This window comes from Symsagittifera roscoffensis, chromosome 5 (assembly GCF_963678635.1).
Source record: "Symsagittifera roscoffensis chromosome 5, txSymRosc1.1, whole genome shotgun sequence".
In the NCBI taxonomy this organism is placed as follows: domain Eukaryota; kingdom Metazoa; phylum Xenacoelomorpha; order Acoela; family Convolutidae; genus Symsagittifera; species Symsagittifera roscoffensis.
This window is the reverse complement of record NC_087066.1, coordinates 3,736,596-3,750,458: the sequence shown is the minus strand read 5'-3', so window position 1 is coordinate 3,750,458 and position 13,863 is coordinate 3,736,596. Positions and strand designations below refer to the sequence as shown.

The following is a 13,863-nucleotide window of genomic DNA, read 5'->3' as shown; positions in this document are numbered from 1 at the left end:
GATCCCTTTTACTTTGCAAAATTTATTACTATTCAATTTAAGAGCTGAAGATTGATCAAAATAGGAGAGAGGGTTTAATTTAAATCAAAAAGTTGGTTTCTAAAAAAAGACTCATAAAAGCCCAAATAAGTCCCTGAATTTATAAATAACATATTACCTGGAAAATTTCCTCCTACGTCTTTCATTAAGAACGTTATTTCTACAAGAAAACATGAACTATAAGACAAACAAAAAGTTAATAGAAAAATGGGGAAAAAAGGTCTCTAGGGGGCTAACTAATTTTTCTACTGATTCATTTTTCAAACTAAGAGAAGTAATTTCAATTATAAATCAAATTCTGTGTTGTTATATTGTTTTATTATACATTTTTAAATTTTTTTCTTTGAATTTTTGGGCTTGATTTTTTCTTTTCAAATAGAGCTTGAAAAGAAGGAGAAGACAGCTTAATAAATCAGATGAGATGAAAGTAGTTAGTGAGTGTTGACCTTGAACTATGACATCTTGAGCTGGCTGGTAGTCTTTGGGCTGGATGACGTCGAAGATGTCCTCCCTTGTCTTCTCGTCCATGTACTTGAACAGCACATTCTTCATCAGACTGTCCTTCAGAGCAGACATCTCCTCCGCCGTCTTCGGAATCACCTGACAACACAACACACACATACACATAGACACATAGACTTACAGCACAAACAAATATATTCAACTCGATCGAGCGATCAAGCAAGTACGCTTATGAAAGAATCTAAGGCAAAGCTACCTTAAACCGGTTAAAATTGTTGAATTTAAAAAAAATTATCATTCATTTTTAATTTTATTTATATCATAATAACTGTTAAAATAATTTTAATTTAATATATGAGAACAAAATTAGAAGAAATTACTTCAAAATTGTTGATTTTTAAAAGCGATTTTTCTAAAGTTATTTTATCTTAAAAGAAAGTCATAAAAAGTAAATTCTGACATTGAAGCCCCTTTCGTTTTTTTTCGTATAAATTTTTTTTTTGTATAAACTCCTTTCCTGACGTTAGCTGTGATCCTAACCTTCTGTGCTAAATACGATCTCCTCAATCAGTTTTTCTCTTTTCGCCTTTTGGTTTTTAAACTCGTTTTCGATTACCTGAAAGCGGGGGTGGATCTAAGATTTTCTCGATTTTCAAAATTTTTGTCGACTTTTCTGTAGTTCGACCAATTGAATTTCCGCGCTTTCCCAAAGGACTAAAACACCCTGTTTTGGCCCCAAATATTGTGCGCCGCAGGCAAAATTTTGAAAAAACAGGTCAAAAAGGCGTTTTTTTTCACTTTTTTTTGAAAATTTTGACGAAAAATCGCGTTTTTTAAAATTAATATATATTGGCGCCAAAGGCGCTTTAAGAGAGTTTGTATGCTCCACGTAATTTTTTTTTCACATTTTCAGTACAGGTATTCAACAGCGCAAAATTACACTAGAAATGAAAGCGCTTTAAAGTAAATTATAAGACGATTTTAAAATAGTTAATTTCATTGAGCATTTTTTCAAAAAATTGTTAAAATTTTGTCGGCTTTTTGTTAGGTCGACGGAATTGATTTTCTGAGCGTCCCCAGAACACAATGAAGACCGTATTTTGATTTTAAAAATTTTGCGCCGCAGATCAAATCAAAATTTTGAAAAAGGAGTCAAAAATGCTGTTTTTGGGAACTCCCCTTCGAAGTTACTATACATTGGAAGCAAAAGAGCCTTAAGAAAAGTTTTGGGTCGGTCGGCGAAAAATGGATGTCTTAAATAACACCAAACGTTGGTGAGGGATCGAATCCGTGAAGAAGAAAGCGTCCCTCCCACCCCCTCGCCCCCTTAAAACCGTCCCTGTCTTAAAGGCATTTCATCCGCCAAGCAAGATTGCCTCGGACTTGATAGTTTATCATGCGATGACTCACCACTTTCTTGTAGTTGGCAATGTCTTCTTCTGTCACTGCCTCTGCTGATACAGCCCCCCTCCTGCGCACCCCTTTGGTGGGACCCTCTTGTGGCTTGGGGGGAGGGGGTTCATCCTCCAAAATGTCATCCTCGTCGTGCTTGTTGTTCTGCTCTTCTGTAGAATCCGTTTTCTTCTTCTTCCCCAAATTAGACATGCGTCTCTGCACATTTCGCGCGCCCTCTCGCGGCGCCGAGAGAACTTTGCCCATGTTTCGAATTTGAAATGTTAGCAACTTCTCTCAGAACAAACCCAGTTTCGAACACACTGCGGTCACTTGTAACTGCGAGGATATTAACTCCTGTACCAATTTAGTAAGTCAAAGACTGAAACATCAAAGAGATATTTCACTGGAGAATAAGAGAAGCATTCATTCTCGTTTTGTCTTTTGAAGCATAGAATTTACCAAATCAGGTTCCATTTTCGTTTAAAAAATGGTCATATAATCATATAATCAAGTGCATAAGAACAATTAAAACGTCAAAAAATAACACCACGAAAAGTTTTACGACGTTAAAGGCGTAGCCATGACGCTCTGACGCGAAAAAAAAGGAAATCAAAATTTGGTTCAATTTCTCAAAAACGAAAAACAAAATATATATATTTTATTTTAGAGGAAGCGATATATTTACTCAGTAAAAGCAATAAAATCAATTTGCTGAATGGAAGACAACTACTGACAGCAATTTTAAAATTTAACAAACCATTTTAGTGAGGGGTAACAAATGTTGCGCAAAATGTGTCAATTACTTGATCTGACTCAGTATTGGAATAACAAGTAAATAAAAAATATTGAAAAGGGAGCAAAAAGTCAACTTGCGCAATATGTAAAATAAAAGAAACTGTGCTGTTTTTTTTGTTATTTCTTTTTTCACTTCCTCATTTGCCCATTAGTAACACTAGCCATTGTTTAATACACAAGCGGGGATTAAAAAGTGGAACAAATGGAAAAAAAGTGGAACAAAAGGAAACAAGAAATAAAGTCAAGGATTCTCACGTGTAAGCATACGCAGCTGATGGCCGGATGCATATCTGAATCATGCACGCATGTGAGTTTGGATCGAAGGCCGAATTACTAGTAAACAAATTGGGTTCTTGCTGACAAAATCCAGCCATTCCCTTACCCCGCCCCTCCCACCACAAACACAGTCAAACACAGATGAAAAGTCATTTTAAATAAGTTTTCATGTAAAAAATTTCCAAAAAAAAATTAAAGGGGCGGGAACTGGAAAAGAGCCCACACATGCATGCATGCACACACACACCATTTGATTGCAAAAGCGGAAGAAAATCTAGTTAGGTCAATAAATTACCCAAATCCACTGTTAAGTCGTAGATGAAGAGCCAATTGCTGGTTAAATTCTGACAGGTAATATGGAGGAGATGGCAGCTATAAATTCTTCAATCAGTTCAAGTCGAAGTCCTGATGTTTTTTTCGTTCCCTTGATTTATATTAATGAGTTTGTTATTATTTTATTCCCTTGCCCTTTTCCCCGTGCACGCTGCTGCTTTCTCACGTGACTTGAAACAAATAAAAATTATTTGAAATGCCTTTTTTCCAATTTCATCTGACATTTTTTGTGCAAAAGCTTAAAAATTTAGGATGAATGAAAAAATAATTAGGGCCGAGTTTCTGACAGCAAGTTTGACGAAGAAGAAACTATTCGTTTTGGTCGAGTGGATGTCAGCTTTTAAAATCCCGTTTCATGGTAATCCCAAATACATTCAAAGTAAATCACTTGAGATTTCGAGCGAGGGAATTTGCATCAAAAGAAACGGATATACACATTTGCGAGCACATTCACAAAATTGAAAGCGATGGCAGCGCAGCGCATGTGAAAATAATGGTATTATATTTTGCAAAAAAAAAGAAGCCCGCTTGCATATCTGTGCACTGCTGCAAAATTGAGCCATAAAAAGGGACATTTAAAATGACTGATTAAAACACACCACAAGTGCAGTTGAGTGAACTTGGCTAGATAAAACACAGACTGCAATTTGCCCAACAAGCTAGTCAAAAAAGAGGAACAAGACTGCTCGTATGTGGGTGAAGTTTTAACAACCCCCATTGACCTTCAACGAATCTAAGCTAATTCTTACCATTAGAATGAGAAGACAAAAAAGGAGCATTTTTCTTCTTTTTTGAAAACCAGTTACACGCAACGTCAAATACAAATGAGTGTAAACTTTACGTAACCAAATAATTGTTTGTGGATTCTAGAGCATATTTAGTAGATGCATTGGGCGGTTCAACAGTGCCGAAGTACAACAGTGCCGAAAAAGAAAACGTTGTTCAACAGTGCCGAAAATTCTTTTCAATACTGTTTTACTCATGCCAAAACACTGCCAAGTGATTTAATTCAAATCGGAAGTTGAAATGTCAAAAATTTACCAACAAAAATTCAGTGCCAGATTTTTTCAATGTCCTTTCTGAACCATTTTAACTCACCTCAACGCGTATAATGTGGTTATGGAAAACAAGTAAATTTGCGCACAACTCAATTTGGCGACTTTCAACCCCCTATAAATGTACAAATAGGCATTGCAAGTGAAAAATTTTTTACTAACTTTGAATCTCAAGTTCAAAACATCAAATTTTGTTTGATAGCTTGAAAAATTCCACGAGAAATTGTTAGTCGAAAAGGGAAACTTTTCTGAAAAAAAAACAGACGGATAAATAACTTCTTTTAATTCATTCCAACAAAAAAATCAAACAACAAGCATGACCATCAATTATTTTTTTGCTTTTTAAAAATTTTATATATAAACTGTTTTAACAGTTGTTTAGCGAAAATCTACAGTTTCATTCATACCGTTTTAGCATGCTTTAAATTAAGATCCCTCAATTTAAAAAAAATAATCTGAGCCAAATTTCTTCAAACTATATTTTCAAGACAAAATTTTAGCACAATATTCTAAAGCTAATCAACAAAAAATGGAAATTTTTGTATTTACAAAAAAATAGCATTTACTTTTTCCTACAGTTTTTTTGGTCTGTTCAACAACCAGCAGCAAAAAACAACTGTACAGCATACCATATAACTTTGTTTACAACCTACTTATAATAAGAAGAGGCGAACGAGTCAAGAAGTTAAACTCTTGAATTTATTTATACAATTCAAGGATCAGTTTAAAAAAAACTGAATAGAAATTCACTTGAAATTATCTATATTGATGTACATATGTGTTCATATGCTGTTAAAATAATTTCATATTGTTTCAAACTGGTAAATATTGTTTTAAACTCGTATCAGGGCCAAGCCCTGATGTTCCGACTGCCTTTTAAGGTCTATGGAGCAGTAATAACATGAAAAAATTAAATGTAATAAAATAACATGATTTTTTTTTAATTTAAGATTTTTTGTGAAAATCATCCCCCCAACACGCCATATGAAGTACAAAACGATAGACTTTGCACCTAGTAACAAATCAATTATGGCAAATAAGCTTCCTTCAACCAATTTGAAACGATTTCTAAGACGGATTAAATCTCCGCTTACAAATTGATAGCGCGAAATATATCGCCTGTTAGTTGTGCAAAATTGGCCAAAATGGCAACATTTAAGCCCCCATAACTCTACAAAGTGATCACATGTAAAATTTCTTTTTAAATTTGAGCTCAGGGTAACAATACTTTTTGAATGATATAAAATGATTCCGTCAAAAATGGCTAGTTAAAAAGTCGAAATTTGTCTGAAGAAAAAAAAACCCATCCCCAGCAGAAATATTCCGTTACTTTCGTATAGAAAGTCGGAAAAATAATTTTAAAAAATTAAATATTGATTCAAATCTATTAAAATATTTATTTTGAGCCCCGAAATATGATCACTTATTTTAACTTATGTTTACAAAAACATCTTGAATAATAAAATTGATCTCAATTCATTTTTGGTCAATGCGTTTGTCCTTTCTTCAAATTCTTTTTCGTTAATCAATGTTATCTTCATAGCGTTTAATCTTCTCTTAAAAATCGTGCAAAAACTGCTAGGAAAATTTTGTCGGTTAGTTTAAAAAAATGTATTGGACTTCTTGTACTAATTTGGCTCAAAAAAGCTTTTTAAGAAACAGTTTAATTTGGCTGAATTTTTTTTCAACGCGCAACTTGTAGCATTCCCACCCCCAGTGGTTCATGTTGGATTGATTTGCTTAGCGCTGCGTGTAAATTGCTCAAATCTGATTTGGTTGAAAAGTTTATATCAGAACCAAGTTAAGCGGTGGAATCCCTGATAGGCGAAGGACTGAGTGGGCGAAAATATAATTCAGCCAATGAGATTTCAGTATTAGCCGAATATGACAACGGCAGAAATATGCAAACTTTTCAAGCTGTCACTCACAGCCGGCGAATTGGAACAAATTTGATATTTCAAGGGTTTCGTTATAAAATAAGCAAAATATTTCTTCATTTAATTTCTTCTAACTGAACGGCAATTCATTCAATTCAAAAATTGACTTTCGACTAGTTTTGTTTTCGGTCCTTCGCCCTTGAGATTAGCACCCAAGTTAACCCCTCTAAACCGTTGTTCAGTGGGAGAATGCTAATTTGTTCCATTTTTCAGTAACTGTCAATTATTTAGATCGTGATTTTTTTTCAACACCGATTATTTTACGCCTCTGAATTTTTTGAGTAATTCAAGATTACCCTTCAGTCTTTTGTAATCTGTGGCATTTTGGTTAAATCCAGCTAGAAGGTAAATTGAGATACAGGGCTGATAAACAACTTGCTTTAGCATATTTAATCGATATTCTGTCAGTATTTTGCACAGAGATAGACACGAATATAGCTTACTATGACAGATGTCTGAATAATTTGTCGATCAAATCGATTTTGAAATAAGTTCTATAAAGTTAGCAAATAATTCTTAAACAAACCACTGAAAACTGCGATGATAAACCAGACTTTAATTGGTCTCGACTTGTTTGGTCAATTTTTGTTTGAATTTTTGTTTAAACTAGTTTTGTCTGTACATTTAAAAATATTTTTGAAGTCATTCCGAATGTAAAATTCTGAGTTACTTGCACAGCAAACGATATTCCTTGTTTCTCTATGGCTTTATTCGACTACAGCAAAACTTTCATAACAGACCCAAAGTTATTCAAAAGTCACCATAGTTTCCCTATTAAAAAGATGCTTCAGACGAGCGCCGCTTAGACAAAATAACAAGAGATGAAACCTCAAAATAGTTTAAAATGAAGTAGAAAACCTGTTAACAAGTTGGTAGTTGAAAATTTGATTAAAAAAACCACGCTGAGCACAAATATTGCATACTTTTTGCAAAAATTGGAAAACAAGGATTCAGGGATTTTTTTTTTTTTCAAATCAAAATTTCAATACCAGGCTAAACAAGATTTTTCTGATGGATCAGGGGCTGATCTACGTTTTCCTCGACAAGAACAAAAAATTTGGTAACCCTGTTTTCTATGTCGACCAAATGGATTTTGAAAGCTCTACTAAATCACTATTAGGACCCTATTTTGACCAAACTTCAAGCGCCGCAGGCAATTTTTTTTTAAAAAAACAAGCCAAAAATGCATTTTTTAGGTTTTTTCTAGAAAATTTAGACCAAAAAATTGCGTTTTATCGGCTCGAGCTCCTCTTCAAAATTAGTGTAAATCGGTCTTAAAAACACTATAGGGGGACCCTTTGTTTGGTGAGGTCTCGAATCCCTAAGGGAGAAAAGGCGTCGGCCTCCCCCCCCCCCCCCCCCTCCCCTAACTCCGCTCCTGTTTGAGATGCCATCAATATTTTATTAGATGCCATCAATGTTTTAAATTCGCCCCTGTTTGAGATGCCATCAATGGCTCCTGAACGAGTGTCAAAATTGTGAAAATGAGAACCTTCCTCGGAGTTATGAAAAGTAAATTTAGCTGACAGGAAAAAAAACGAAATAAGATAAATATGATATCATTTACAAAATATGGCTTCGTATGAATATTAAAGCGGCAATAGCCGGAAATTTTGAAAAACTTGCATCATTTAAGAGACTGTTTTCATTTCTAATATATATTTTTGGAGACACCGATTTAGACAGTTGAAAGGAACATTTTCAATTTACTTTCATAGAAATTTCAAACCTTTCCCTTTTTTTCAATTTTGTAAAATATATTGATCCAGGAAGGTTTTTAAAAAAATGCCACGTCATGAAATCCCGCGTATTCACAGTAGTTGTTAATGTTGTTAAATAATCGGTTCCCATATCGCCCTCAGACAACAAAATGGATCATAAATCGATCATGATCCATAATTGACTCAATTTTAAATTTAGTTATCATCCATTTAAAATCCATTACAAGGATTTTTTTCACTTTGTTTCGTGTAGCACTGCGCAACGTTTCGCTATAATTTCTGCATTTATCTCATGAATATTTTTAAACAACCAACCCCCCCATCCCCACCCCAAAGTTTTTCAAATCACTATTAAATTAGTTGAAAGGGAAAAACAGAGTAACAAGAAATGGGAAAAAAAATGTAGACGCGCATTATGAAATTGAACAGCGCGTAACCAATTTAAAAAAAAAGCGTTTGTGTGCTTAGAATGTTGTTTAGTAACACGCATCTCAAAAATGAACAAAAATAATGGATTTAAACTGAATTTCATTGCCATTCTCAACAAAAGCTAAAAATTCAATTAAAAAAATGACAATTTTTTAAAAATGTTTTTTATATATATAATAATCGCAAAAGAATTCAATTCAAAATAACTGTATGTAAGCAATTATTTTTGACTCTCATAGACAGTGAAGTTTGTCAAAGTTCAATCATAACAAAATTAAAAATCGGTCGATTTTCTACCAAACTTTTCAACTCGAACTCTAATTGATTAATTTTTGGAGCCAATAAATTTATGAACCAATTGCCTATACTTCAAATTGTGTAAAAAACCAAACAGCCTTGAGCATCAAAATAGTGATCACGACAGTCGAATTAACGTGCTGCGAGCTGACAAACAGATGCAAAACTCAACCGGCGACCTGCTATCGAGATAGACGGCTGTCTAGGCATAGATCAATCGAAAAGTTTTTCTAAAAAATGACGGACATTTTATTTTGGTAGAAACGAGAATGATTTTTCTTTTTGGTACTTGTAAATACCGACATTATAGACTCTAAAATTAAAACTGAAACCTTAAATGTTAAAATGGAACAAAACTCAACCGGCGAACAGATGCAAAACTCAACCGGCGAACAGATGCAAAACTCAACCGGCGACCTGCTATCGAGATAGACGGCTGTCTAGGCATAGATCAATCGAAAAGTTTTTCTAAAAAATGACGGACATTTTATTTTGGTAGAAACGAGAATGATTTTTCTTTTTGGTACTTGTTAATACCGACATTATAGACTCTAAAATTAAAACTGAAACCTTAAACGTTATCATCGATGGTACTTCGCTGCGGAATAACCCGGGTATAGATTAACGACCCGACGGAAGTTAAGGGGTTTTAGGTCAAAATAGAATTTTTCCAATTGCATGAAAGTGTTTCTGAAATTGAGTTTAGTTTAGTTTTTTGAGACTGCTTCAAAAAACTAGTCAATTATAATAACTGTTTTTCGCGCAAATTAATCAAAATGGTTTGAGGTCGCAAGACAACTGTTTTCGAATTACCAATCAGAAAATCAACAATTTCATGTATAATTTATCATTTTGGATTAAAGTGAAAAATAAATTTTTTTGCTTAAAACAATGAATAAGAGACCGATAGCATTAATGAGTGCTTAAGAACTACCAATTTAAGTGTTTTGAGCCCACATTTTTTGACCTTTCATCAATTTATACTTTATTTATCCTTAATTTTGTACTTCGGTCTGAAGCTCGCCGGCCTTATATCCGGATAAATAATTGTTACGCTTCCACACAAAGGTACACTTACCGTTTATTTTTCCAGAGCGAAAATCATATTTTGCTCACTCGAATGGTTTGTTAAATAACAGGTCCAAATATTGAAAGGTTTTTTGCGAAAAACAATATGATATTTGGTAACGGCGCGTAAAAACAATTTTACCAAGTAAATAAATGAGAAACTCTCAGCACGTCGTTTTTCAATCTTAATAATCACGCTAATGCATAATCAAGTTGTAAAAACCTCTCTTAAACAATCAATCCACTTCTATAAAGTACTTTTGATTGAAACTCATCTGCAAATGAACTTTATTTTTAAAGTTATTAAATTAGTTGAAGAAACATACGCTCATTGATACCTACAAATGACTTACAATTTGTATGAAAAAGGGGGTTGCTTGATTTAAGTTTAAATACGTTTGGTTTTGCAATCTTTTTGCCCAGTTTGTTAAGAAAAAAGCAAAAACTATTATGTAAGTGAATTTAATGAAAAGCATTTCCTAATTAAAATCCATCAATTACCATATTTCACGTTTTTATTATGCCATACATCAAACAATGGCGGATTTTCAATTGTCTATGAGCGACATTATCAATTGAAATTGTAAACATTTAAATTTGAGGGTTTTCAGAGTTCTTGCTTTCTTTCTGGCGAAAACGTGTATTTTTCGAGTAACTAATCCCCCCATTTTTGACGAAGAGCTCTTGAGCAAAAACTTTCCCGTCCAATTTAGCTGACAATTTTTTGACAAAATTGTTTTGGTAAAAACATTTGAAAAAAAAAACATTTTTTGCTCAATCTGGCTCTAAAGGAGCTCAAATTAAGTTAAAAAATCAGTTTCTTCTTTCCGACAAACACCACTCTCTGATTTAAAAATTACATCAAACGAAAAGCTGTTTAAATATAGTCACAAAACTATGCCAATTTTTAGCCGAGAATATCTGAAAGAGTTCAAAAACTAAACTTTGTCATGAACAAAAACTAAAAAAGAACAAGACTACTCGTATCAGGGCGAAGCCCTGAATGTTTCGACTGCCTTTTAAGGTTTATGGAGCAGTAATAACATTAAAAAATTCAATGAAATTAAACAAAATCGAAAAAAAAAACTGAAACTTGAATTTTTTTAATGAAAATCATTCCCCCACACGCCATACAAAGTACAAAAGGATATATTTCGCTCCTTGTAAGAAACCAATTATGGCAAATAAGCTCCTAATAACCAATTTGGAACGATTTCTATGACGGATTAACTCTCCGCTTACGCGTTAATAGCGCGAAATATATCGCGCGTTAATTGTCCCAAATTGGCCAAAATGGCAACCTTTAAACCCTCATAACTTTACGAAAAACGATCACAGGTGAAATATCTTTTCAAATTTAAGCTCAGGACAACAATACTTTTTGAATGATATAAAAAATTTCCTTCAAAAATGGCTAGTTAAAAAGTCGAAACTCGTCTGAAGAAAAAAAAACCCACCACGAGCACAAATATTCCGTTACTTTCGTATAGAAAGTCGGAACAAAAAGAGGCGGCAGTAACGTCAGAAAATAAGTAGAGATAAGTGATCGTTTTTTAAGATACTTTGGGATCTGCTGTCATACGCTCTAATGCGTTTGTTTGAAACAATATTGGATCTGCTTAACAATCCCCCTTTTCATGAAAGGGGAGGAGATTGTTAAGTAGATCCACAAAATTTTCTGCCAAGAAATTTTAAAAACTCTATTTATAGATCCAACCTTAAATAGCGATTCAAAGTCAATGACTATAAGGAACCCACGTGTCATTTCATGTCAAATAAGAAACCCGAATTGAACCTAGATGAATTTAATCTAGATCTACATTAGCTTCAATTGACCACTGGAAATGGCAAAAATCTGAATACTACTAAATATCAAACATTCAAAAAGTTGTATCAGGCAATTGGACATTTTTAGAAAGAGATTAAAGCCAAATAAGGAGAAATGATTACGTCATCGAAAGAAAAGTTCATAAAAACAGTAGATTTTTATATCCCTTTGCTGATATGAGGAAGTTACATTGACACTGGAAAAGTTTTGATGTATGTGGGTGATTTCTTTCTCGGTTTGACAAAAAAATTCTAATGTACAATTTCCATAAATAGGAAAAAGCTAAACAAGAAAATTCAATGAAAGGCCTATGATTACTTTCAACATATGAAAAGAATGAACCAAAGATTTATGTTCCCTTTTTTGTGATATTTGTTGTTTTTGTTCCGACTTTCGATACGAAAGTAACGGAATATTTGTGCTCGGGGTGGGTTTTTTCTTCAGACAAAATTGCACTTTTTAACTAGCTATTTTTGACGGAACTTTTTTATATCAATCAAAAAGTATTGTTGCCTCGAGCTTACAAACGAAAAGATATCTCATCTGTGATTTTAAAAAGTTTTTCGTCAAGCTATGAGGGTTTGAAGATTGCCATTTTGGCAAATTTGGGATTATAAAGGCGCGATATATTTCGCGCTATTGACGCGTAAGTGGAGATTTAATCCGTCGTAGAAATTGTTCCAAATTGGTTAAAGGAAGCTTATCTGCCCTAATTGTGTTGTTGCTTTAGAATATGGCGTGTGAGGGGATAATTTTCACAAAAAACTCAAACTAAAAAAAATCCTTTAATTTTTCATGTTATTATTGCTCGATAGACCTCAAAAGCAGTCCAAAAATTCAAAGCTTTGCCTTGATACGAGCAGTCTTATTTGTGCGTGTAAACGAGAACGAGTGGCAAAGACCTTAGTTTCTCAGATCGTAGAATCAATGAGGTGTGTAAGTTGCATATTGTGTGTAGTATGCAGTGTGGTGAAATGAGCTTAGATATATTATTCATACAAAATCTTTTTAACATGAAGCTTCTTAATTGTGGCAAAAAGAATCAATGATGCTGGTTTTTTGAAATTGAAAACTTGCTTTACTCCTTCAAAAAACGGTGCATAATAAAACTTTTCAATAAAAAGTTATTTGAAAATTTTGATAAAGTATTAAAACAATAGAAAACACAGTGCATCTTCCGTGTACTCAGGAGTAGGTTATGCACATTTTAAATGAATGTTGCATGCAAGGGTTTTTAGTTGAAATTAAAAAATCTTTTGGGCTACAGAAAAAACAAAAAAAAATTTTGGAGCAAGTTCAAAGTTATTAGAATTATGAAAAAGGTCGGCTAAAAAATTTTCATATATAATTGGCAGTTATAAACACAAAAAATTCTTGTTTATGACAATACACCAAAATTTATGCCAAAATGACAAAAATTAGATTACACCATAATTGAATTTTTTTTAATGTACGAAATTTGTATGTTTTAGATTATATCTTATATCATTAGTATTGGTTTTTCCTAGCTCATTTTGGTTATGTAGAATGAAGATTTTGCTCACACATTTTGCCCCTTATAACTTCACACTTTTCGTCCTCACACATTTCGCCGCTAACTTATTACACATAGTTAATTAACTGCCGCTTTCTTAATAAACTATTTTAGGGTGCAAAGACGTGTGTGTCCATATATGTGTGTGCGTATATGCATCTGTGGAATCCAAACACAAACGTTTAAGAACATAAAAATTGCAAGTGTAATCCGCTTACCAAATCGAATTTCATTTGAATATCTCGGAACATAAATTTTGATGGCAAAATCCACATCAAAAATTTCATCGACGGTGTCAAAAGATATCAGCTATGAAATTGCGCTAAGTTTTAGCCAATTGCCTCCAAATTCCACAACACCAACAAGATTGAAGAACCAAGTTTTTCCGGAAACTAAATGACAGATCTTTCTCCGGCTTCAAAAAATGCCTGTAGAGAATTTAAAAATTGTATCTGTGACGATAAGTTTCAAGACCTCCTCCGTTTTTTACGAATTGGTAAGACGGTTTCTGGTCTGCCGTCGATTTCTACTTTGATTACCTTGCACATTTTCAATTTCAATTTTTCTGGAAATTTTCTTTTGAAGGTGAAGGTTCTTTTTTGTTCCGACTTTTGTACCGAAAGTAACGTAACATTTTTGCTCGGGTTGGTTTTTTTTGTCTTCTGACAAATTTCGACCATTTTGGACGGACTGT

At 33.4% G+C, this 13,863-nt stretch overlaps 1 protein-coding gene across 1 annotated transcript in view; it reads right to left on the bottom strand.

Moving 5' to 3' along the window:
- LOC134846050 (cAMP-dependent protein kinase type I-alpha regulatory subunit-like) overlaps nucleotides 1-13,863 on the bottom strand; it is a gene marked incomplete in the record, with an annotated part of 29,005 nt that overhangs the window by 783 nt on the left and 14,359 nt on the right. Inside the window, 2 exon segments of the mRNA XM_063863229.1 lie at nucleotides 486-639; nucleotides 1,912-2,275. Of these exon segments, the coding sequence (XP_063719299.1) occupies nucleotides 486-639; nucleotides 1,912-2,160 (403 nt within the window).